Below are 27,022 nucleotides of genomic sequence, written 5' to 3'. Positions count from 1 at the left end.
CTTTGCTAGCTAACAAGATCGGGCTCATTAGAAACTCTCCAGCCAGGGGATACTTCATTCCTAAAAGAGGAATGAGCTCTTTGGAGGCGGGGCAGGGGAGAGAGATCTATCAGTTAACATAGCTCCCTCCCGCTCTCCTACCCGGGTTAACAATGAAGGGCCAGGACGCCCGCGGAGCCTCCAGTGCTGCCAGGTGGGGCGGGGTCCGCGACAAGTCCTCTTGGCCAGCGACCGCTGCCTCCCTCTGCGGGACACTTCCTAGGGCCTTTGATTTTTCCCCAGTTAGTGGCGAGGGCTGCCTTTCCCTCTAGATTTATTCCCTCTTGGTTTATTTATTGTATCTCCTTTCTCTTCTCGCGGGCTTGGAGCTCAGCACGCCAGTGTGCAACCAGACTTGAGTCCTGGGGTCTCTGCTCTCGCAGCGCCACCGGGAGACCTGGCAAAAGGCGCGTTTTACTAAGTCTTTGGGCAGCAAAGCTGGAGGAGAAGGGGTCATTTTCGGGCCAGCGAGCCGACCCGGGAAGCCTGATCCCGGGATCAGTGGCTGGGGCCCCGCGCCGGCCACCAGCCCCAGCCTAGTCGGCGCGCGCCCCCTCCCAGCCGGGTCTTCTCCGTCCGCCAGGGGGCTCAAGCTCGCGTCCCTCTCCCCGACGCCAGGCTTAACCTGGAGTTTCATCTCCTCCCCCGGAGGGTCTCAAGTTGCCTTCATCTGCCGGGAGAGGACCTTGCTCCCCCGCGCTGGGCCCTAATCTCCACCCGGCGTTTCCAGCAGAGTGACCGGGCCTCAGCTCTCCATCTGCGCGCCTTAAATCCTATTTATCTTCTTAGCGCCCCAGACCCAGCCGGCCCCGCCCCCTCTTCCTCTTACCCTCCCCCACTGGCAAATCACAGACCCTCCCCTCCTCTCTGCACGCCACCCCCCCAGTCCCTTAAGTGCTCTGGACAGACCAGAGCAACGTTTGGAGGTGTTGGGAAAAGTCTTCGAGCTAGGGGGGAAGCGACCTAGAGGGGCGCGGCCGGAGGTGGGGACAGGCAGGGGAGGGGGAGGCGCCGCAAGATTTCAGGGTCAGGATCACGGCAGAGGGTCCCGGACTCGAAATCACCTAACTCTAGCCCTGCGTCTCTAGTGGTTGAAGTCGGCCCCTCCTAGCGCCCTAATCTAGGTCACCAGTGGGAAAGGGCTGAGCTGGGGGGTCGCTAGAGGGGGTGATGGGCGGGCTGTTTGCCCCAGAGGACGAAGAGTAAATAGTCTCAGAGGCTGCCCCTCTCACTTCCATTCGATTGTAATTCCACCCCCTGGTCGGTCGAGCCTCCCTCCCTCCCGCGGCCAGCGGGTCCCTCCCCGTCGGCTTCCTTTGCTGCCCCCGCCCCCTCGAAAAGCCCTGCCGCTCGCAGCCGGCTTCACTCCCGCACGCCGACCTCCCGGCTGCTGTCCTGCCTATTTGAACTCCTCCATCGTTCCCGGTCCATTCCGGCTCCCTCAGCCCCCCGCCTCCTCACTCAGGTCAGGGGATCCGTGGAGGCCGCGGCTCTCACGTCCCCCAGGAGACGCCCTTTTCCCTGTGCGCCCGGGACTTGGTGAAACTTTGCAGGCGCCCGCGGTGAAATGGATGTAATGCAAGGCGTCTTGCTCCGGCTCTTGCTCCTGGCTTCCAGTCTCAGACCCGGTTCTGTGTCGCTCGGAGCAGCTCTCCGAAAACCAGGTAATGCGCTCGCGCGCCCGGGGGCACCACGCCCGGAGCGCCCGGGTCCGGGTCCCTGGCGAGGACGCAAAGCGGGCAACGCACCGCCTCTCTCTCCCCTGACCAGCGTCAGCTGAACTGGGTTCGTTTCTGCCCAGAGCTGAGAAAAGACGCGAACCTCGCCCTCCCCCAGCCCAGGCAGTTCCAGGGATATTTGTTTCTTAAAAGCATGATCTATTTTCCAGACACAGTAGAGATGGAGGGCTGTGTCTTTGACCACAGAGAATTGAGAGTTGAGGCAGAGATCATGCTGTCTCAATTACAGAGGACTGCAACTGTGCAAGGGAAGTCAAACAGCTCCTCCTGTGTCTCTAAACATCTTATTGAATTCATATTGTCCAGAGCCCAGCCATTTCCTGTTAAGTGTCTGAAGATTTGCCTGGAGTCCCCTGCCCATCTCCAGTCGTGCCCACGCACGGTGTAGGGATGTGGCCTTTGCTGTTATGATCCTCTTCCACTCTGTGGCCGTTTTCTCAAAAAGGAGCCCCCAGTGGGTTAATTTTCCCGTGTTTTGAACTCCTGTCTTTGCCCTGCGATGTAAACAAAGATGTATGGGATTGTGGGCTCTAGCAAAGAATTGGAGAGAACTGGAAACACAATAACTTACATTTCCTCTAGGTAGGTAAAAAGTCTTTGTATATTTTTGTCTACTTTGATTTGGCCTGCGTTGTGAGATTATTCAAAGTAGAACACTCTAAACGATAAAGTTCTAAACATTGTTTCCCAAATAACGATTTTTATTCTTCTTTGCTGAGCCTATATTTAGCCTTCTGAGAAATCTGTTTTTTCTTAGTTTACTTTGTAAGCGAGATTGTCTTATGGGATTAATTATATCTTAGGAACAATGGAAAACAATATAACTTTATTTGAATGCAGTCTGAAAAACTTTGCAGAAAGCGCAGTTTAGCTTTCTATAAGAAAGAGACAAACCAGGGGAAATTTATCAGAGGGCAAAGAAATAATCTTGCAAGTTCCCATGTGGCTGCTTAAATATTTTCACTGCTCAAAGATCTCTCCATTTGGAAATATGACTTGTTGCCTTTCAGCTCTGGGAGTCACCCTCACTCTTCCAGCCATATCTTTTATCACCTGTGCCTTGCTACCTGCCTTGGAATTTAGAGTTATTATCATAATTTGCAGCACACTTAAATTATGAGCTATTCTATTTCCACTGTTCATTTTGGAGATAATAGCAGCAGTCCAGGGTAATATATTAAATTATTTCTCTTCTTCTATGCACACATACACAGATCTTGCAGGATTTCAATGAAGGGCTTCTTTCTAACTTTGCTCCTTAAGATAACCTCATCATGATCAATTGGATTCTGCTGGTTTATTCACATAACACCATCGAGTCACCATTTTTGAACAATGCATAATTATATCTATAGTTAAATGTGAGCCGTGTATGTAATGTTCTTTTAAGGATAGATTTCAATCCATTTAAGCAGAATTTTTTTAAAAGTATCTCACAAAGTGTGCTGTATAAAACTGCTCATATGGTTCACCATATTTCCTTTCTTATTTTTTGTAGTTCCTCTCCTAAAAATATTTTCTACCTCGTTCATCCAGGGTCTTATTCTGATATCCATGCCATGAATATGTCTTGTTGGCCTCTTTGATTTTATTTGAAGCATAGATAGGGTTTTGATAGTGGAAACTACCCTTTAAATAGTTTGCCATATTAAACACATCAAATTTGAGGTACAACGATTATTTGGACTAGGTTCAGCCTAGAAGAGTGTTTCATTCCTTTATAATTTTATCCAGACACTGGCTTTCAGGTTAGAAAGCTGCTCAGATTAAAATGACAGCTACTTCATAAACTTCAGGGGAAAATTTCCTCCTGGGCTCATTTACATCCCTTGGAAAGACTAGTTTTTGATCCGGAAAATTGGTCCAGATTAAAAACTGAATGTGCCCCGCTTGGCTCTGATGTGAACAGCAACCAGCTAATTTATAGTCTTCCCCAGACACCAGCAAATCTTGCTAGTATCCATATGGGAGTTTCTTTGTACCTTGTTTCCTCAATAGAAATTGGTTTGTGTGCAGAACTTTGAAGGTAGCATGGCCACCAAGTACACGTACTGGAACAGTCCTGTTTTATTTGAATGACCCCATCTCTCTCCTCACACTCCTAAATCCTCTTTTGACAAGTGTAGCTTGCTTGGAGAAGTCTTCAATCCAAAATCAACCTGTAAATTCCTCATCCCCACCTACCTCGGGTGAGAAAAAGTCAAGTAACAGCTTCAATTATGAGTACTTTGGGTCCAGCATAGGCAACCTTTCCCCCTACCCCAAGATAGCTCCATCTTCTGTCATTGAGCATTAATAAAGAAACTTCTCTATTTCCTGAGACTCACAAGAAAGGACATTTTTCCAGTTAGGTCAAATTAAATAATAATAACTAATACTAATTAAATGCTTGCTACACTGTTCTAAGAAGTTGACGCATACTGATTTATTTAATCAACACAACAGCTCTGTGACATGGATACTTTATTACCCCTTTTTAATTGAAGATGAAATTGTGGCTTACAGAGATTAAATATTTCACCCAAGGTCTCACAACTAGTACATGATAGAACATGAATTCAGGGTCTGATATTCAGGACCAGAAACGGAGTTCTTAGCAGCCCTGTCTTGGAGGGTGTCTTTCTCTGGCCTGAACAAGGGAGCTCCCATGAGACAGAGCTAGGCAGAGGGTGTTAATGGGATGGGTGTGGGGAGCCTGTTCAGTGCTGTTAAACATTTGTACATGGGATTATGCCCAGGCCTCCACAGATAACAGAGTGTGAATGATACTGAGATGGAGTTCTGGAAGCTATTGTCTACCGACCTCATCCACAGAATCAGGGGGTGTAACCCTCCAGGGTAATGATGAACAAGGTAATGATGAGCCACTTGGTTTCTCTTGTTGAACTCCTGGGGGCTAAGGCTTGTGAAGGCATGGTGGGGGGGGGGGGATCCATTAGTGTACCTGGAGGTAGAAAAAAGACCTTCCGAAGATCAGTAGGGCATTGGACACTGTCATTTTCCCAGGTCTTCATGGAAACACAATTTGTAGGATATCCTTCATCCCTTTTCAGATTACAAATTAGAATCATACACCTGGAAGGAAGTGAAAAGTCCTCATTTTACAACTGAGAGTGATTAAGGGAGCTGCCCAAGTTAACATCAGAAGCTGGACTGGAACTGGCACCCAGACCCTCTTGAGTGATCTCCAGCTCTCTTCCTTACCTGGAGGCTCACCAGGAAGTGCAGGAAGGACTGTTGTGCTTCTGATGTGGGGCAGGAGGAAGGGAAAGGGACACCCAGACTTACCGCTGGAACCAGCATGCCTCAAGCCATGCATGTGTCCATAGGCAGATTGGTAACTCCTGGTGTGAGTTACTTCTCCGGCACAGAGAGGGGGGCTGGAGGACTGCACAGGGGTCCTGCCTTCCCTCCTACCTTTCCAGTTTGCCTGAGCTCCCAGGACAGTGGCACAAGGTCAGGTCAGGGTTCACAATCCAGGGTTTTCCCTGGAGGACCTTGGGCTCCACAGTCATCCTTAGGGAGATGCAGCTCTCTCATCTTCCCTTCCCGCTTCCTCAGCATTTCTCTACCTGTAAAACTGGACTAAAATGAAGATCCAGGGAAACTCAGAAAGGAAAAACAAAAGACTGGAGGAGCAGAGTTAGCTCCTGGGCAATGTATCTTGTTGGTTGTTGGTGGGGAATACATGCACTTCTAGAAGGTTTCTTCTGCTAGTGTGAGGCTGAATGGCTAAGGGATTAGGGGTCAGGGGTTAACCTGTTCTACTTCTTCCACAGGGGGCACCCTAAATGACCTGGTATTTCTAAGAGACTGGTTATGTCCTCACTTATAGCTCTCAACCAAGTCCCCTTGCCAAAGCATGTATTTTGGGGGAGCTCATCTCTTCTGGGTGTCCCTCCTTCTTCTTTCCCAGATGACTGTCCTCTGCCAGGAGGCTGATCCAGATTGTCTTGCTTCTTGGGGAAAACTGGAGATCACAAAGGCCACCAGGGACATACATATGTAGTTCAGGCACTATGGCGGAAATATTTTCCTCTGATCCTTCATTCTATCAGCCCTTCTGTTTGCTTCCACATCATATCTAATCCCTATAAAGAAGCCCCTGTCTTTTTTTCTCTCTCTCTTTCCTTTGACTCTCTATGAGGTAAAGGGACAGAGAGGTCAAGGTCAGGGGTAAATGCAGTGTAACATGAGGTGGTGCTTGTTTCTCAGAATTCGTTCTCATGGAAGACTGACTTGGCCACAAAGGAATGGAGTGGTGTGTTTTGCTTTTGTTTCCTATCCTGAGCCCAGGGCTTTAATAACCTTAGAATTCTTTTGGGAGTAGTTGTCCATCTGTTCATGCGTTGTGATAGCTCAAAAGTAGTCCAGTGACCCAGAGCTAGATTTCTGGAAGACAAGGACTCAAGCATCTGAAGTGCAGTGGGACCTCAGCTTCTGCAGGGTTGTCCTGTGATATCCTGTCTTCTCCCGCCTCACCCACGTGGTGAGTAGGACTGTAGTTTGTCCCAACTGACTAAATGAATGATGTGATGTCTTAATTGCAAGAGAAAATCTTTTGAGCTGGTCATGACCCCTGCCACTTGTTTTGCTCATGGCAGGTCAAGCTGCAGGTATTGGAAATGCGCCTGCTCTTTCAAGGATAGAAAAAGGGAACAAGTGAGGAGATACTGTAGAGCCTAAAAGGCAGTTTGTAAGGAACTTCCCCCCTCCCCCCGCCCCCCCCCCCCCCCAAAACTCTTCTTTGATTTCACTGGTTTTGGACTCCGTTTTGGAGAAGGACCCTGGAGTGTGGCTTCAGCGTCCTGAAAGGAGCTGGAAGACCATTTGCGCCTTAGAGAACCCGTGACCTCATGGGATCCTGGGGGAGGGGAGGGAGAGACTCAGGTGAAAGGCAAATCAAATTTCTGCCAGCGGAGGGCGCACTTTCCAGCGATGGCTAAGCGCACATCTGACCCCAGCAGATCGCAGGTCTCTGACCCAGACAAGTAATTCTTGGTCTTGCATGTGGGTAAGAATTCTTGGAGTGCATCCCAGACACCCATCTTTTAAACAGGGACCTCAGGTCCCTTGATGCAGGTGGTTCACGGTCCACGCTTTGAGACCTGTGAACAAAGGAGAGTTGGGCTCCTCCCACCGCCTCCCTTACGTTGTACCTCCGCCTCAGGTACTCTCTCCGACACCGACAGTCTCCATTTAGTTCATCCACACCAAGTGGGTTGCCGGCAACAACACGTTGCCCTGGGCATCTGTATTTTAACCAGAACAGCTCTGTGTTTAGATTCTCCACAGGTTTTCCGAAGGTTGGGCTTAAGACTTGTGGTCCTCTTAGGCGCCTGAAGTGCATCTCTTCTGAGGGGGTCCTCATCTTACTCACCCTGGCTTCCCCAGTCCGTTCACTGAGAGATGGCTGCAAGAAGGAGGGAAACCCTGCAGTAGCATTAACAAAAAGCCAGGCTGAACTTTAGATAACCAGTCCCCTGGCTCGCATTTCCCCAGACCCACTCCCTCCCCAGGCAGCTCCTTCTTTCAGCCTCCAAGGCCGGTGTCTCCAGGCTGAGCAGGGAAGGCTTGGGCGAGAGCACGGAACTCTGATATTTGGCAAATTTGGGTTCAAGTTCTGACATTTTTTAAATTAGTTACTTGGTAACATAGAGCAAGTTATATTATCTCTGTAAGCCTTGGTTTCCTCATCTGTAAAGATAGGATAAGGAAAGAACCTACCATTTAAGGTTGCTAGAAGGATTAAATGAGGTAGTTCATATACCAAGGCATTAAAAAAGATTAGAAGCCTCAAGCTTATTTGTTATTTGTTTACTCTGGGCAGGACAAAAAAAAAGAGAAGAATGTGTGTATTTCTAGGCATCAGAATAGTAAACACAGGCACTCACGATTCCATGTACTTTTATCCTTTTCCATACGTGTTGTGTGATTGGTAACATATGATTTAATTGGTACTGAGTTGTCAGATTTTCAGGTAAATTAACCAACAAAATCAGAAAGATTCTTTGGTCAACCACACATCTTGATTTTTGGTTTGGAAAATGTGGCTGCAAGGTTTGTGGCCTCGCCTGAATGATTTCCTAGGAGAAACGGTCCCCCCAAGGGTGATGGAGGATGACTTTTGCCTGGTAATTGTCTTGGGGAAGGTTTGCAGGGTGTGGTGGGGGGAGCATCTGTTCCTGTAGGAGGTTTATCCAGACTGATGTGTGACTGGCAGTCGGTGACAGTGAAGCTAGAGAGCTAAGAAATGGTTTGAGTTTGCTCATTCATCAGTAGATTGGAGTAATTCATGAGCCACTACCAGTGACACAGAAAGACAGAGACAAAGCTCAGTGTCTTTTCCTTTTCCTATTAGTGATTCTAGCCTTCCTCAGCTGTAAAAACTCCCTACACACCCCAGATAACCCCATCAGCTTATTTTCAGAATCAAAGGAAATAAAGCAGATTAGTGCTTTGAAAGAGCTGAAGTGCTCCGTAAAGATAGGATATTATTATCTGACAATAATCTTAGTAATTATTGTTACCTTAACCAACCAAACCAACCAAGAATACACTTTCTGAAGCTTTGATCTCATTTCCAGTCTCTTGCTCCCTACTACCCCAAAGACACTTGAAAATTCTTTCTTCATTTGATTCTGCAAATCCTCAGCAATTTAAATCTTAACACTTGTGTTTGCTGACAGGGCACCAAAAATCCCGAATCAGATTTAATGCAATGTAATGCTATTTATTTTTCTTGGTACGATATGTTTATATTAGGCAGTTAATGGTTTACATTGTGCAAAAGGAGTTGTATCAGCAGGCACTTTTCCATAACATCTGGGCAGTTGGAAACAATACTTAAATACAACCTGAGTTTAAAGCCTCCCTTGGACAGATGGCTAATTTTATTGATCTAATCCTACACTTAGGAATAGGTCCCAAGATCCTTTGCTCGTAATTCTTAGAGTGAGCAGAGAAATAAATAAAAAGAGTGATGGCTGTGAATTAGACGCCTGTTATATTGTTTGTAATTTATTTTTTAAATACTTCAGTATAGTGTGTGAATTACTGTAATCTCTACCCTAAGGATGCTTAATTAACACTTGAAATAATCCAGGATAGAAGGTACTGCTCCGACAAAAGAGTCTATTTGTATTTTAGTCTCTCAATGACTGTGCCATACCAGTGGCTTCACCTCTGTGCTAGCCAGGAATCCACACTCCAGGGCTGGTTAGTTACCACTTGAGGAAGTTGACTATGAAGTCCACTCTCAAAGGTGACTTGAAAAATACTTCAAATGATGTTTATCAAAACTCCAGGCTGGAGGGTTTGTTAATTAGCATAGGTTGTATTAGAAATCATGTTTTCATGGGCGAAATAAGTGGTTAGCTAGAAAGATTGTACATGTCCCTCTATTTTTGCATGGACAAAGAATGAGAATTCAGAAGCCTAAGCAAACTGCTTTGGTGTTGGGCTAGTGCGCCATTCAGTCCTGTATTTCCCTCATTTAACAGTAGACTCATTTGCCTGTCCCCCTAGATGGTTTGCTGACCCTGCCGTCAGAATTTTGGTGTATCAGCCTCAGCAAGGTGCTTGCTGCTGTAACAAAGAACTCCAAATCTCAGTGGCTTGACACAAAATTTAATTTCCGTTTACTCTTAAATCCAAAGTGAATGTTCCCTGTTGGCCAGCTCTCCAGGGCTGCTCTCCTCCAAATGGTGACTTGAAGACCAGAGTCGTTCTGTCTTTAACATCTCCATCTTGTAATGCCACCATGTTTAAAATGGGCCTCCAAGATGCCATGGAAGATAAAGAGAAAGAAAGCTTGTGGGAGAGATTTTTATGTGCTAGGCCAGGATATGGTCTCACTGCCCCAGCTGGACTGCGAGGAAGTTGGGAAATGTAGTTCAGCTGTGTACACAGGAAGACAATGACCAGATGTGGTGGCTTGTCTCTGATGGGCTGCTTTAAAAGGACAAACAAGGGATGTTAAAAGGGAAGGTTGTATGAGACTTCTTGCCCATGAATATTTGCATCTGTGGCAGAATTGGGCTTGGAATTTGCTTTTAATTACAAGTAGTGTACAACCTGATTGAAAAGCAGATAATTACCATCTATCTTTACTTGTTGGAAGCTACCATGATTGAACAAAAGATCCTAAAAAACTAAGCAGTCAATCTGACTTAGACAAGGTTGCAATAGGGTCCAAAGGTATGTATATGGTTAAGTGACTATATGGCATCTGTTGCTACATATTTCCTACATTTTACAAGTAGTAAAATTAATCCCTTTTAAAATGTAAAATAACTATCCATGGGTTAATTAGAGTGAATTTCTAAGGCACATCAACTAGAACTCCAGTTTATTTCCCCACAGTTTTCTGGAAGCTCCTTCTATTTGTGTCCCGTAACAAAAAGGACTATTCACAGTAGAATAATTTATTCGGTGAGAGATGCATCTTAAAATATAAAAGTCATTTTTTAGATACCACAGCCTGCTTTGATGGGGATGAAGATGGTGTGGATTGATCCCAACAAAAATAAATTGATACATTTGGTTGAACCACTGCACTTCTGAAAGCACTATCATAGAAATGATCTCATTTAGTCTTGCAACCCTTGCTCTACTAGGAAGTCAAGAGAAGATAACTTAGCAAAGAGGAACCAGGCATAGCCAGGACGTGAACCCAGGTCATCCAACGACTAGCCCTTGTGGCTTCCCGTCAGTCCAGAGGTGTTCCTGCTGCTAATGGATAAGAGCGTGATTACTGCAGTGTGCCCAAGTCTAGCTCTGCAGCCAAGAGGGACCTTGCTGATGAGGCTTGCCACCCTTTACTTGCAGAGACTCCATGCCTGTCATGAGACACTCTGTAGAATGAACTGGTACTGCTTTCAGTCATACTCCTGGCTGGTTGATGTGCATTTTGCAAAATATGTGATAACTGAGGGGCTATTTGCGACGGAGAAACAGCTGTAGCAGCTGGAGGATATAGCCCCAGAATCTTCCCCCGTGTCTTCTACAGAAGACCCTTTTGGAGTCTCAGAGACCACCCGGATGACTCAGCTTGGCTTTGAAGCTTTCCATTCCTCCACTATTTAGCCGTCTTCTTTAGTAACAAACGATATTTGCTAGACCTTCACTGTGGCATATTTCAAGGTTTATCATTCAAGTCTCAAGGCTTTCTGTTAGTTTCTTAACATCTCTTTGATGTTCTAAGAGTTCCTAATTGGTGTAGTTAAACAAATAAACCATTAGGTTGAAAAAGAAGCATTCCTTTGATAGCTATTTTAAAGTAATTGATGACTTTGGCCACGACCTACGCATGTAACACACATCGCTTCAGCTTGGAGGAACTGTAACAAGAATCCAATCAGGCAGACCTGGGTTTGAATCCTAGCTTTAAAATTTATGGCTGTCTGATCCTACATAGAGTATTTATTCTCTTTTTGTCTTAGATTTCTACCTGAAATTTAAGGCTCATAGTACCCACCACAAGGGTTTTGTGTGATAAATAAATGACATAATTTGATCCCTGGGAATGCACCTGGGAAATTACTTACACATTTGGTACATAATGGGCGCTCCAAAGTTAGTCCATAGTAATTGGGTTCATTATGGTTTATACAGTGTATATAGTGGTAGAGATGGTAGTTTTTCTATGTGTAGTATAACCTCAAATATTGACAACATTTATACAAATGTATATTGAGCTTAGGCTCCCAAGAAAATGGAATTCAAAAGGATTTCCTTTCCTTAATTTTGTATTATAGATTCTTGGAATTTATATACCCAAATGATGACTTTTGGTGTCTAAATCAGTCATAAAGTTCATGTTATTGATGAAAGACCTGGAGTCAGCTTAGAGTTTAATAAAAATAGCCAACTTTTCTTTTTGGCTTTGTACAAAACCAAGAAGAAAGAGTCAAGATCATATGTGTTTATACAGCAACTGTAGTAGTAATAGATTTTCATGAATCAGTCTTATGGCTCCTTACCCAAAAAAGAGGTTATCAGCAATTAGAATATAAAAAGCTTTCCTTAGCTACCTCCTTTACTGTGATATTAAGAGAATAAATGTAAAAGATGCTATTTTTATGGTGTCTACTCTCTCCCCATTTTGATTCAACCATATACTGACTCCAGAATAATCTCGCCCAAATGCAGTTCTAATTCTGTCACTCCTGTGTTTCATATTCTTATCTGTTTTAAGTGCCCTCTAAACTCTAAAGCTCAGCATCTGAGGTCTGTCACAATATGGCTCCAACTTATTTTTCCTGTCTTCCCACTGAATACACAACCTATATTCCAGCCAAGACGGATTACTTGCTATTCTATCAACCTCCTCTTCACTTTCCCAGGGCTGAACCTATCCACATGATCGGCCCACTTTGAATATCCTTCCTTCATCTCTACGCAAAGAAATGCAATGGTCCTTCAAAGCACGGCTCAGTTGCCCCATATTGTGAAGTCTTTCTGTGCCCTCCCAGCCAGAAGCCATTGCTCTCTTCTCCCATTCTGCCTTGTATTATGTTATCGGGGTACCTGACTCATGCCTTCTGTTAGATTTGTAACTTTGTCAAGGAAAGCACTGTGACTTCTTCACCTCCGTCACCTGGTAGAGTGTCTTGCATGCAGTCGGCCTTTCCCAGACAGCTGTGGAAAGGAAAACGATGGCCTCATTTTGGGCAAATGCCTTCGAACATTGTGTGATTAATTTAATCCTGCTCCCAGCTCCTGAATTGATTTCCTTCCTCCAGCACAATACAGAAAAGGTGTCACTTCCATGTGCCAACATTTTTGCTCAACCTGAGCAGACATTTGAAAACCCACACTTCAGTGTGATTTAGAGAAGGAAATGGCCCAGAGAGTTAGTCTGCAGCAGTATGTAATTTAAATCCTACCTCCTTGCTGCCGAAGGCTATTGGAATTGTGGGTTTTTAAGGAGCATCTGATTAGTCCTTCCTGTGAAATATGTCATTTTTGATACCTGGAGAACAGGTAGAGTTTGAAGTAACTGCACGGCTGCCTCAGACCTGCTTTTCGTCATGTCTTGGGAGGTTAAGAAGCAAAGACAATAACACCGTTTACTCATACATCAAAAGATAGTGGGGGAGGAGGAGTTAAAACGGTCCAATGTTCAAAACCCCTCCTTCCCCCATTTGTCTTTAAAACCAAAGGAAAATGAGGCTTGTGTGGGAATGGCATTGGTGATTCTGAAAATGATTGAAAAGGTCAGGTTGCGGGAGAAGAGATAAAGCCAGTCCATCTCTCGGAATGAGATCTGACTGTGAGGTTGGGAGGAAGACAGTACCCAAGTTCTTCAATGCTCTCCTTTAGTTTTGTTGTGCTGACCCTGGCTTGCTTACAAAGATCAATTCTGTAATCCCTGGAAGGTAAAGCAACTCAAAGCTAGAGTGTTTGCAAAGGTTTTTCCAGTCTTTATTTTGTAAGGACCAACATGCCTGAAAAAATGAATGTGCCTGGGTAGCCCAATCGAAAGCAACCAATTGATCAACCTATTTACCCATTGACTTCTTGGTCTCTATATAGTTTCACTTCTTGGTATATATATTTTTTCAGCTTTACTTTATATATATATATATAAGCTTTATATGTATATACTTTATATATGTTATATATTATATATTACATATTATTTATAAATTATATATATAAAACTATTACTGCATTGTAGTAGCAATTAAAAATAAACTAAGTAAATGATATGATGCTGAAGTATTTAAGGGGAAGTGTACTGATGTCTGAAATTTACTTTGAAAATACGTCGGGGGCTGGTGGCCGAGTGGTTAAGTTTGTGTGCTCCACTTTGGCAGCCCAGGGTTCACTGGTTTAGATCCTGGGCGCAAACCTGCACACTGTTCATCAAGCCATGCCGTGGTGGCATCCCACATGGAAGAACTAGAATGACCTACAACTAGGATATACAACTGTGTACTGGGGCTTTGAGGAGAAAAAAAGAAAAAAGAAAAAAAAAGAGGAAGATTGGCAACAGATGTAAGCTCAAGGCCAATCTCCTCACCAAAAAAAAAAAAGAAATACATCAAAAATAAGATTCGGTGATGGATGGAGAGAGGGATAGATTGCCGGACACATATGTACTAAAGCAAGTATAGTAAAATATTAATGGTGGAATCCATGTGGTGAATATACACATGTTCACTTGAAAGCTCTTTCACTCTTCTGTATGTTTGGAATATTTTCATAATAAAGTGATGGGAAAGATGAACTAAATATTAAGGAAACAAATGAAATGAATACTCAGTTTTACCCATGAAGAGTGAGGTTCTAACATGTTCTGCTCTGCACCCACATACTGGTGGTTTCCTACTTTTGTCCTGCCCCTCCCTCTGCAGTTACCCTCTGCTCTTCTCTACCCTGCTCTGCGCTCCATGCTCCGTGGGAGGGGCCTTCCTGCATCTCTCAGACTGCTTTGCATTTGCCTTCTCTTCCTTTGGGTTTAGCCAATGGGAGGCTCAGAAGGAGATCAGAGGAGAGAATCTGGTGTATTTCTTGCCTGACTCCTCCCTGCTTTGGTACTGCCTTTCTCTAAAACCACAGCTCATGTCCCTCCATGGCTTCTGACTCTGGCTGGCTCCAGTAACAGTATTTTCTCCACTTGCGTTTTCTGCCCTGGGGGTAATGGCAGCATCTCCTTGGGGCTGGCCTCTGAGTGCATCAGTATCCCTAGTTGTTCCTTAAAGCTGCTCACACCTCTGTAAGTAGTCTTTTAATTAGAATCTTTTTTAATTAAGTAAATTCTTCTTCCTGCTGAGAGCTTAATTGATACCTTTGGTACTCCTGCTTTGTAATATATGCCCTATTTCTACTATTTTCCTCCTTAGGCATAACCATAAGGTTTTGATTTGTGTTTAGCTCGCATTCAGAACTCTCTAAGGATCAGGTCTGATTTAGCTTAAAGATGCTTGCTGTAAATTCATGGAATAACTACAAGAGTAATAGAAACCTTGATCTTTTGAAGATGAGCTTGTCCTCTAGGCATAAATGTGCTGGCCACTCGGATAAGAGCACATTAAGACTGACTTACCTGGGGCTGGCCCAGTGGCGCAGCGGTTAAGTTCGCACGTTCTGCTTCGGTGGACCGGGGTTCGCCAGTTTGGATTCCAGGTGTGGACATGGCACCGCTTGGCACGCCATGCTGTGGTAGGCGTCCCATGTATAAAGTAGAGGAAGATGGGCATGAATGTTAGCTCAGGGCCAGTCTTCCTCAGCAAAAAGAGGAGGATTGGCAGCAGATGTTAGCTAGAACTAATCTTCCTCAAAACAATAACAAAAACAAAACAAAGACTGACCTACCCATTGCTCTGTGATGTTGAGAAATGATGGCAGTGATATCCAAGACTCCTAATAGAAATTCTAGGAACCCAGAGGACACATATGAGATGGAGGGAAGATAACTCTTCATCTCTGGAGAAAGTCACCATGAACCAAAACTAATAATCTCTTATAACTCCAGTGAACTTGACCTAAAGGGAAAGACCACAACAAGCTTGGATTTCCTCCCACTTGTGTTAGGTTTGTTGCTGGGTTTTATGCTCTTCATATTTTTTAGACTCTGTTCTGATTTCTTGGCTATAAATATCTCGTACCTGATATTCTACTGATTACTAGAGTTAAAAATGCTTACTATTCAAACTTAAAAAAATTAATTAGGTTATATCCATTGTCTTTGTTGGATTCCCCAATAAGAGACCATAAGACAAAGATCTGAATGAAAATAGTTTCCCTGAAAGGCAAAACAAAATAAAAGAGAAACAAAACACAGGAGAGTGGTGAAGGGAGACAGGGAGGCCATAGAGAAGGCATCACCGAAGGTTTTCTCATCAAGCGAGTTACACTGTAGACGATTAGAGCTTAAACTCATGGGAGAAACTCTAGAAAATGGTATAGAAAACAAGCCTCCAAGTTAGCCTAGCTGAGGGGTGAGGCAGCTGGGGTATTTACATCCACTCCCTCCGTCACTGGAGGAGGGCTGCTGAAAGGGTGAGTGTTAATTCCCCCACACATCCAGCCTGCCAGGCTTGTAAGCAAGAGTTCTCAGGTTTCTGAGACTACTCTCAGGCACAAAGTTGCAGAGATTGGTAGCTGGAAGTGGTGAGGCCTGGAGGATCATGGTGGGTACTGACACTTCTGCGACACCCGTAATTGACTAATTTTATTTGGAAGCTCAAGATTGAATGTCTTTTACCATTTTGATAGACAACCCCCTTCTCCAAAGGGTTTCTGTATTTTGGGAAGAAAGCAAAAGATTCTTGGATACTCCAAATCCTGAATCCCAGTTCTTAGTCGCAACCTGCGCCAGTATTTTCAGGAGGGGAAAAACAAAATCTGTATTACAGTACAAAATACAGGCTTTGGAGAACCGGTTCTCTAGTTGGAGGTATTGAGGAAGGGTGACTGCTGCTTGGGTTTTTGATCCAAGAACCACTACCGACGACAACCAAAAAAAAAAAAGCTGTATTCATTTGTGCTAATTGAGAAGGTTAGGAGGAATTACAGTCTTCGTTGCTTAAGGTTATACCCTGTTGTTTAGAATTTGCTTCTAGGCTGTTGATTGTTACAATGGAGAAGACTCCACATTTACATTTAAAGACGTGCATTGTGCCTTCACAAAACAATAATGAGAGCTAAGATTTATATAGTGCTAGTGATGCTCCAGGCACTGGTAGGAACCTCCTAAGGCTGGCATCATCGAATCCTAGAATTTTAGCACTGAAAGGGATCTGAGAGGTAACTGTCTAACCCTGTATGGTCTAGTTAAGATAAGTCACTTGCCTAAGGTCATGCTCCTAGTTAGTGACAGAATCAGCCCTAGGCCTCAAGTCTTCTGACCCCTGGCCTAGAGCGCTCTCTGCTTGACCCACCCCCTATATGAGCGGGGGGTAGGTAGAAACTCATATATGCAACATCTATTTTCATGACTGTCTCTTCTTTCCTTTTGAATTTGGTCTTGCTTGTATGTTTAGAGGTAATGAGCCCTCAGCCAGGCTCCTAAGACAGTGCCATGCCTGGAGAAACAAATGACCCGTGGAAAGGTAGCCCAGGCTACCTTCTCGGCTCCTCCTGGTTAGCTCCCAACTACAGGGTCTGTGAGAGGCATCATCTTCTAAGTCGCAGAAACCCACAGGTAGACAGACAGGAGTGTCATGGCAGAGAAAAGAATCCATTTGTACAGTATTGAAATTCCCATCTGGACTTATCTCCATAGTGTGGTCTCAAGTGAATCCTTCTAGGAGGCACCCTTGAAGGGGAAATTTATGTCATAAGACGGTATCAGTGGCTTAGTTAATCACTTGGCTTGACTCTCATTGTTGGGGGTAACCTTGAGGAATTAATCCACTATGGCAAAGTTCCAGGATGTTTTTTAAAAACTGTTACAGTCATACTTCGTAGAGCACTGCCTTGTGTAGAATGGATCCTTTTCAGCCATAGTCTGCAAACTTTTTCTGTAAAGAGCTAGATAGTAAATATTTTATTTTATGTTCCTTCTGTGATCTCTTCATTCATTATTAACATCATTAACATCGTCTTTTCCTGCTGAAATTTTCATTTCCTGGCAAATAGCTTGATTCAGTTCTCAAACACCAACAAAGATGGGGTTGTTATAATGGTTGAAGAGTATGATGGATATTAGAGCAAGTCCAGGGGAGTTAGCCTCAGATGGATGTGGGGGTCTTCCTCTAACTGTAAATAATTCTAAAAAGTTAAAGTTATCACCCAATAAGCTGTCCATCTGATGCAGATAATAGGCCATAAATGACAATCTCTAAAATACGCACACATAGAAAGCCTTGTAGACTGCATCTATATCCTAGAACCCCGCTTCTGCTCATATTTTAAACTAATGACAATAGTTCTGTTTTAAAGAAAAAACATAAGACTCAGTTTTTATCCAGGGTAACTATTTTCATATAATTACGGTAGAAATTCTCCTATCCACTCCAATTTGGACTGGTCAGCTAATTGAAAGAGTCAGTTAAGGGGACAATTTCAATATAGAATATCTTATTCTCAGTTGAAAGATAGCAATGGGAGATTCATTTGACAATGTTTGGATGTAGGGGCAAAGCTCTTTTTTTAAAAAAAAAAACATGGGCCCACTGATTGAAGTCTTGATCTTCCTTCAAGCATAAACTCCAACCATAGAGCATTACCTGAGTGCAGAATGCTTCTAGATTTTCCCATGTTTTAGAGTTGTAACAGTTGATGTTTAGGAATCAGCTTTATTGAGTTATCATAAAGCAGTCAACCTAGTTTTTACAGAAACCACTTTTTCTTGTTGTATTTATGTTTCATCTGTTTACAAAAGGAAAGGTTATATGATTAAAAGAACAATTGGGAACAATACAACTGACTCTTGGTAGCACACCACCCAACTGTGCGGGGAGTAGATGCACAAGGTCCTACCGGAGACTGCAAGCTCAACCCTTCCAGGGCCTTGGCGGCGGTCAGTCTCCACGTACTTTCCAGAGGGAACAGAGGCTGTTTGTTGATATAGGAAGTAACTTAGATTCTCTTTTGCTGACAGTGCTTAAAAAAGTTGCTTTGTTTTAATTTGTTAAAACAAATTCCCCTCCCTCTAGTTCACACTCATATTTTGCATGGGTAATTTCTTCACAGGAGGCTGCATACAAGCTTTTGACAAACCCTGATGAAATTGTCAACTAACTTTGCCTTGGTGGAGTTCAACTCAATGAAATTCTTTTCAGTGAGCATCTGTCCAATCGTCCATAAAACCTGTGTCTTCTGTAATGACACATGTATGTAAAAAATTTGGTGATTATCAAAGTATTTCAGAATTTTTTTAAAAACTTAAACATTCATATAGATTTACTGCATGCCAAGTATTATTATTTCAAGTGCTGAGAAATAACATACTTTTATTCCTCTTAACATCCTTTTGAGATAAGTCTTATTCTTATTCCATGTCCATTTTGCGGATGAAGACTCTGAGGCAGAAAGAAGCTAAGTGGCAGAGCTGGGATTTGAACCAAGGCAGGCTGGGCAGAGCTTTTCTTCTTGGCCATTTTTTCTGCCTCTCCAGCGCTGAGGTTGACCTGCAGAGTGTGGGTTGGAGACTTGACCCAAAGGAGCACTCTGACACATCTTATGGTTCACTCCAATAAGCATAAATGGTAGGTACTCAGCAAAGTGTATTATGAGGTATCAGCCTGGGGGATGTAAGGCAAGCACAGCTTCCCAAATCGCCCAGTTCCTCCAGGAAGACACACTTGGCTTGGTGGCCATGGTAGACTTCCAGCCCAGAGTGAGGTCCTGCCAGGGCATGAAAAGCCCTGAATAGGAGTTGACCGCGCCTCTTTAATCCTCAGCCAAGTACCCCAAAACTCCGGCATATTTAGCTTTTATGGGTATAAAATTTCCATTGGGAAGCCATATCGCTGGACTGAATATATGAGTTGTGGGGTACTGTGCTACTAGCACCGTCTTGCTGCACTTTACACAGATTATAAAATAGTGAGCAGATATCACTCCTGAAGAGTGACTTTGCACCCATGAAATGATGACCAATGTGTGAACATGCTCAGACAGTTAAGTCTCATCGAAACAGACCAAGATGAGATTGAACACAGTGGGCCTGGCCAGAGTCTACAACAGAGATCTGGCAAAGTAAGGACTCCACCAATATGTTAAGTGGTATTTGTCACCTTCAGACAAGGAATATCTATGAAGGCAATTATAGAAATATAGGAGATTGACAGATTATGATGATGATAGTTGATATGTGTATGGTGCTTCAAAGTTCACAAAACTCTTGTCTATATCATTAGTATTGTGACTGGGATAGATTTTGGAGTCAGATAGAGCTATTTTACAATCCTGCCTCCTAGATTTGTGACTTTGGTCATCTTCCTTAATCTTTCTGAACCTCAGTTTTTTTCATGTGTAAAATGGGATAAATCCTTTACCTTTTGGAGTTTTATGGGTTAAGGCCTGTGATACCTATGATGTGCCTAGCACAGAGCCTAGTTGGCAGTAGGTTCCATGAAGATCTCCTTTACACACGTGAACTTAGAGTCACAGGAGTGGCAGAACCTGAGCCTACATCTTCTGACTCTTAGATTAGTAGTTTTGCCCTTTATCGTACATTGTCTGGAGGCAGGCACATTTCTATTTAATGACCAGTAAGGCAAAGGAACCATCCAGTCCGAATGGACACTCAACCAATAAGCAGAAAATGGATCCGTGTTCTAAGTTGAGACATAGAAGTGAGCATCATTCATGGCCCTGAGTGAGGGCAATGACAAATGAATGTGCTTTTGCTAATCATTTATTTATGGTTACATATTCATTTATTCATTCAGCAATTGTTTATTTAGCAAGTACCGTATGCCAGGTATTGTGCTAACTGCTGGGAATAAAGTGAATAAGAAATACAATAATTTCTCTAAAACTCATTAACGCTTTGCAAAATTCCAAAGATCTAATGATTCCTGTTGGAAACAGAAATTACTTAGTTTGTAATTTAACTATATTAGATTTAAATCATCTGATTACAGATTACAGAACTAATTATAAAGCTGAAAGGTACATTATGAGCTGCTGCTTCAGTGTAATTTCTTATTATAGATCTTTATTAATGTATTTTTAAATAAATGAAAATTCAGTGCCCAGGTTAGATGGTCTGCAGATTTAAAAAAACTATTAAAGATAAAAGAGTTTAAATATATGGTAAGGCTCTTTTATTGCATTGCCCAATTTTCTTGACATCTTCTAGCACTTTCAATATAATTAGTAAAATAACTGTAACTTCTTGGGTTGTGAAAGCAAGATGGTCATTTTTGAAACTGGAAAATGGAAAAAAAAACATATGACTGGGAAAGAAAGGGCCTCCACTTTGATGTTATCTATTATGCACATTATTATTCTCATCTTCTGGTCAAATAGAAAGCCCTCATTTCACAATTGTACTTTAACTAGAAAAACTAAATAATTTCATAAAATTTTGTAGTATCAAAGAGTCTGATTGCGTAGTCCAGATTTAAGGTCTGAGAGTGGGATTTTGAGTTCCTGAGACTTTGGTCCACATACAGGGCTCCTATCAATTCTTGGTAAGAAGTGGTATTTTTCAGTCACATAGTGAAGCTTAGAGCAGCCTAAATGCTAATTTTTCTGGTGGTAAAACACTCTCAGACGATAAGAAGGAAAAGGATGACAAGTATTTGCTTTATTTTCCTTACAAGTTACATAATTCAGTTGTCTAGACAATATTAAATTAACCACATTGTTGAGCAACTCCTCGTCTGGTTGTGTAGACCAGATGTGTGTTATTTCTCCAATAGTGGGGCAATTTTGAGTGGTAGGAAGACAACTGGGTTATAAGGCAGGGCCCTGAGTGCAAGCCATGCCGCCATTATGTCCTATAATTGGGTCCGTGATCACTACGCTTTGTCATGGGTGGAACACTAGGGGCATCCTTTCAGTTCATCTCATTATTAACCCCTAATTTCTGCCCTCTGTGAGGAGGAGGTAGGAAGGCTTTGTTTGGTGGAATGGAATAGAAACTTTTTAAACTCACATCTCATACCAAACCAGCCCCTCTGAGACCCACTTTTCTTCTAGATTACTTTTTTCTTCTACGGTATCATCTTCTTTCCAGTTTTCCAAGCTGGAATCCTTGGAGTCATCTTTAATTCCTTTTCTCTTCTCCCCTCCTTGCTGATTCTCCTTCCTTGGCAGTTACTCTTTCATTTCCCTCCCTCACATACCAGTTTCTAGGTCTTATTTCAAACTCTTTTTACTTGAGGCCTGCAATAGACCCCTAACTAACCCGCCCTCAGTCTTTCTGCCTGCCTTCCCATCTCTCTTAGTCAGGGTAAGCTAGGTTATGCTGCAGTAACAATCAGAAAATCTTAGTGGCCTAAAACAAAACTTACTTGTAGTTTATATTACATGGTCATCATAGATTAGAGGAGGCCGACCTCCACAGCATCGTCACTCAGTAACCCAAGCTCTACTATTTAGAATTTCTTCAGTTCCTGATGCAGAGGCAGGGGGTACTGCAGGATCTCACGCTGACAATTAAATGCGCTGTACCAGAAAAGATGCTCTAGCTTCCATTCACAGTCATTTGCCAGAACTAGTCACATGGCTGAAATGTGTCTCTCTCATGTGCTTAGAATAAGTGGAGAAATGGGTATTGGGGAACATTAGGGTGCTTTATTACTCCGTTTTACAATGACAATCAGAATCCTACAAAGAAGGCCAGGGTTCTACCAAGAAGATCAGAATCTTACGCTGAAGACCGGGGTCTTCCACAGAGGCCATTGGTAGTCTCCACAAAGTACTCCTTCACTTAAAACCTTTCAGCAGCTCCCACTGCCTATCAGATAGTCTATTTTATAGCCAATATTTATTAAGCACTTATTATGTAGGGCACCCTGCTAGGTCCTTAACATCCATTATCTTATCTATTTCTTACAACAATTATTCAAGGTAGGCATTATCATCCCCATTTGACAGATGAAGAAACTGAGGATTAAAGAATGTCCTAGTTTGAGTTTCTCCAAAATAAGACCATGTAGCAGGGACTTGGATGCCAAGAAGCCCAGTCAGGTAGGGGGTTTGTGATAACAGCGAGAGAGGAGTGTTGGTAATGCCATCATGAGCTGGTTCCCACTGTGGGCTGCTAGGGCTGTCAGTCCAGCAGATCTTCTGAGAGATTGAATAGAACAGAGCTGTACACTCCAAGGCCAAGGGACTCCAGGCCAGCTTCTATATGTCATTGGTTGAGGGTTGCTCTTGAGACGTTAACTCCCCAGTACTTTTGCCCTGTCCTGCGCACAAGCCAAGCACACACTGTCAGCCATAGTATACCCCTCAGCAGATGTGAGCAAGCTGTCCGTTTTCTGGAACAGTGCTGATACCCCACAGGGATATGAGCCTTGGCAGTGTCTGCCACAGAAAGGCGAAGGTACTTGTCCAAGGAACACAGTGAATAAGATTAAAATCAAAATACTCTAGTTCCCAAACCCACCGTCTGGCCACACTGACATCTTACTACTTACTAACACTTGACATAGATCTGTGCTCCAGCCAAAATGGATCACTGACCACTCACCAAACCGTCTTTTCCTTTTTCTTCTCTGTCCCTTTGTTCATGCCATTCCTTCTACTGGGAGTTCTCTTTACTTTGTACCTCCTATTTAAATTCTATCCTGGGTCTTTGCTCAGCTCAAACATTCCCTTCTCCATGAAGCCTTCTTTGATCATCAGAAATGCTGCTTCTTGCCTATAAACCCTTTAGTAGTCAGTTATGCTCTTGTAGCACTTTCCCTGTACTGTCTGGCATGGCAGATGCAATTATAGGTTTTTCTCTGGATTAGACTATGGGCTCCTTGAGGGCATGGGCCATATTTTATTCAGTTGCTTCAAATGTTGCTGGAATAAAGCAAATTAAATATAACTATACAGATGCACACACATATCCATATGCACATTCACGTCACTTTCGGTCTGTATTAGCTGACCTTGTCAAAGGCCACATTGAAGTCTGGATTTTGGGAGGAGGTGGTTTTCTGTTTTTATACTTCGTGTACCACCAACAGCTTCTCTACTCACCCAACTTCTGGCATCTGTGTTGCCACTTGCAGTTTCCACTTTTGAGTAGAGACAGGAGAAGGAGCTGACTAATGAGGGCAGGACAGTTTCCAGCAGTTTGTGGCAGCTTCTGCTCCATGCATCTTGTCTGGGAGATGGGTGCCTGTCATTATTCCCATTAGAAATGGGAGTGGAATGAAGATGGTTTGTCTAATTCAGATGACCTGATCAGGAGAATGCAATTAACCTTAAGGTGACGCTTGAAGCCATATGCCAAGGATTGCTAGTGATGAGGACGTGACGAAAACCGTTGGCTTTGTTTGGTTCACACCTGGGAAAAGGAAGAGACTCTTTAAGTGCTTTCACCTGATCGAGTTGCACCCTTGATAGGCTAGGAAAAGTGGTGGGGACCGAAGAAGGAAATTCCACCTGGCTCTCACTCGCTTTCAAAGAGATACTCTCGTGTTACTGAAGGATGGCTTTCAGATTTCCACTGCACACCGGAGCTCCATGACAAGAAATCACAGCAGAATAGATGGCCCTGGCCTCACTCGTGGTGTCGCTTTTCTCACCCGTGAGGTTTTCTAACATGGTAACCCCACCCCTCCTTGTTCATATTGCCATTCAGTTGTGAAATGCTGAGTCCAAAGAGGACTTCTGGCCACAGATGGTGACTCATTCTAAACAAGAATAGGTGACCCTTCTCATCTTTTTTCCCCCTACAAGTGCAGAAACAGATTGTGTTCTTAGTGAAACTTTTTTCAAAAAATTATGTCAAATTACTTGCCTTAACAATATCTTGCACAGCAAATTCTTATGTAATGGACCCCAAAAAGTGCACATTTTCTTTTATCTGTTTTAAATCAGTGGACTTTCGATTTCACTGTCTGCCCCTTTGTTCTTATATGGCTGAGTAAGAGTTTGTTTGAAGAATAGCTTGGTTATGTTTCATGTGTTTGTCTCCACTGCTTAAATAGAAAGCCTACAAGGAAAACATTGAAAAATCGGCTGCCCCATGTGAGTCTCTTGCAAATACAGGCAACCCGGAAGTTTGCTTTTACCTTTCAGATTCTGCGGTCCATCCCATTTGTGCATCACTCATGTACACCATTGGCTGTCCTACACTAACCAAGTACCCACAGTCAGTGAGTGAATAATTATTTCTGTATCAAAATCACATAAAGATCCCAGATATACTAAGGCGATAATACTCACGTGTACATGTATAGGCAATTTCAGTACATGTTGCAAAGGTACGTGTTGATATTTTGAGAATTTTGTATGTACATGTGTAAGCAGATTGGCCAGGGCTGGGAGGGTGGGCAGTGATTAATCAAGGAGAAGTTTCTGGAGGAGTCAAATTTTGTGCCAGTCTTAGGAGGAAAGAATATAGCACTATAGCAAGTCATATAAACATTTATTATAATTATACATGGTGAGATAATTGATATTTCTATGGAGAACCATTAATAATTATTAAAAATAAAGCAATTCCTGCTGCCTATCTATTCCTCTCACTATGGAACAGACAACAGAGAGTTGCCCTCGTGAAAGCAGCCCCGTTGGAAAGGGCTCCCTTCCTGTTTTTTGTTTGTTTTTAGGTTGCAGCTTTTATTTCTGCCTTTGAGCCTCTGACTCCATATGTTTTTCATTTCCACTCAGAAGAGCTTGAACTGCTGTTGACTGAGAACTTCTAGCCTAATAAGGCTTTTTATTTTTAACCTTTTAATTTGTCTAGTGTTTCAAACTATGCAGACCTTTTGCTTCCCAATCTGGGGTGTATTGCAGTTGTCCTCATGTGTGGGCTGGTGGGAAAAGCATGGGACTTGAAATCAGAAGACCTGGGTTTGAGTCCCAGATCCTTCACCAGTCTCAGCTGTGTGACTTTAGACAAGACCTTCAACCTCTCTGAACTTCTATTTCCTTGTTTGCAAAATAAATTAAATAGGGATAACATGTTTTTCCTTAGCAGTTGCCCTTTACTAGTCCCCTAAAGGGTCTTCACATATAGTTCGTCAAGATAGAAACAGTGGAGTTGTAGGTTTTATGGGGTTATTTCTAAGTTCAGTGAGCTATATTCAAAATTGCACAAGGAGTCAACATCATTCCTGAAAGTCTTTATTAATATTATTCATAGAGTATAGTGTATATGCTTTGATGTCTACACACGTGACTCTTGTTTAGGGAGCCATTTGTAGGAAAAGTATTTGTTTTTTTAAAGATTTTATTTTTTCCTTTTTTCTCCCCAAAGCCCCCCAGTACATAGTTGTGTATTAGTTGTGGGTCCTTCTAGTTGTAGCATGTGGGACACCGCCTCAGCATGGCCTGACAAGCGATGCCATGTCTGCGCCCAGGATCCGAACCAGCAAAATCCTGGGCCACTGCAGTGGAGCGTGTGAACTTAACCACTCAACCATGGGGCCGGCCCCGGAAAAGTATTTCTCTTTAAACATCTGTAGGGTTAACACTCATGCTGGGAGATGCATGTGGGAACTGAGACCTATTAACGAAGAGCAGACTCAAGACTCCCATCGCACGCTCACTGCAGGCGCTCACTCATTAAGCACCCTTTACATTGATGTTTCTTTCTTTATTACTCTGTCTCTCAGCTATTACTGGATAGCAAACCACTCCAAAACTGAAAGATTCATAAGAGCTATCATTTATTCTCACTCACGCCTCTGCAGGTTGGCTGGAGTCAGACTGATCTCCGCTGGACTCAGCTGGGCAGTGCTGTTTCAAGGGGCAGGTTCTGCTGGGCTTGACTACTTGTTATGGGTTAGGCTCAGGGCTGCTCCACACATGTCTATTCTGGGACCCAGGCTGACGGGGCTGTGATGGCAATGACAGAGGCACAAGTGAACAAGAACATTTCAAGCCTCTTATTGCATTAGGTCTGTTAACATCTCATTGGTCAAAGTAAGTAATATTGCTAAGCTTAAAGACAAGGAGTGGGGAAGTATATATACACTGCTTACCATGAAGCCAAAGCACATCATATGGCCAAACCCAATGGCAAAGGGGAGGGGCGTCTACTCCTTTCATGTTGGGGGGCGGGGAGGTTAAATATTTTTGGTCAATAATCTAACCTATTCCTATTGCCAAGTGTGTCAGTTGAGTTCCTATAAGTGAAATACATATGTATAAGCATAGACGGTCCAATGCCCCCTCTATGGTGGCCATCTTGAAGTAACTCATAGAGGATGATGGTCACAGAGTGATGCTCCCATGCAGAATCATTTCCACTGTTAAACAAGATAAGAAAGGCTATAGGTTTTACAGGTTTGTCTTGGGTCTGGCTATAATTCTACCATTCCTCTCACTTTCAAGAAAGTAAATCTACCTTGACTTATTTTAAAAAAGCAAATCCTTCTTAAACTTTGGTACTTTGGGTATGATTAGTAATTAATTGCTTGCAATAAAGCTCACACTGATGGCAGCAGGCCATGATTAAGAACCACAACTCGAGGCCACTAAGCACTAACCAGGGTGTCTGGATAGCTGACCACAAAAGAAACTTCATGGAACGTTGTAGTGATCTGGGCTTTTTGATTTACTTTTTATCAGTTTTGACTTGAAAAGAAAAGCATATTTGTGGTAGTAATCAAAACAGAGAGAGGCTCATGTTTGATTCCTAAATACTTGGGTGTTTGAATATA

At 43.2% G+C, this 27,022-nt stretch overlaps 1 protein-coding gene across 4 annotated transcripts in view; it reads left to right on the top strand.

Annotated features, from left to right (window-relative positions):
• Positions 1 to 890: 890 nt before the first annotated feature.
• The window catches only part of EGFLAM (EGF like, fibronectin type III and laminin G domains), a 175,589-nt gene continuing 149,457 nt past the window's right edge, over positions 891 to 27,022 (top strand). For 2 of the 4 annotated variants that reach the window (XR_011430149.1, XR_011430150.1), the window contains exon 1: positions 943 to 1,703. Coding sequence is in view for 1 of the 4 variants with exons in the window: in XM_023625723.2 (XP_023481491.2) it covers positions 1,607 to 1,703 (97 nt within the window). In the remaining 3 variants the exon portion in view is untranslated. Of the gene's footprint in view, positions 1,704 to 27,022 lie in introns of all 4 variants that reach the window. The other 2 variants (XM_023625723.2, XR_011430148.1) reach the window with 2 other exon arrangements.

Source organism: Equus caballus, chromosome 21 (genome assembly GCF_041296265.1).
Source record: "Equus caballus isolate H_3958 breed thoroughbred chromosome 21, TB-T2T, whole genome shotgun sequence".
NCBI classification, from domain to species: domain Eukaryota; kingdom Metazoa; phylum Chordata; class Mammalia; order Perissodactyla; family Equidae; genus Equus; species Equus caballus.
This window is presented reverse-complemented; position numbering and strand designations above follow the sequence as displayed.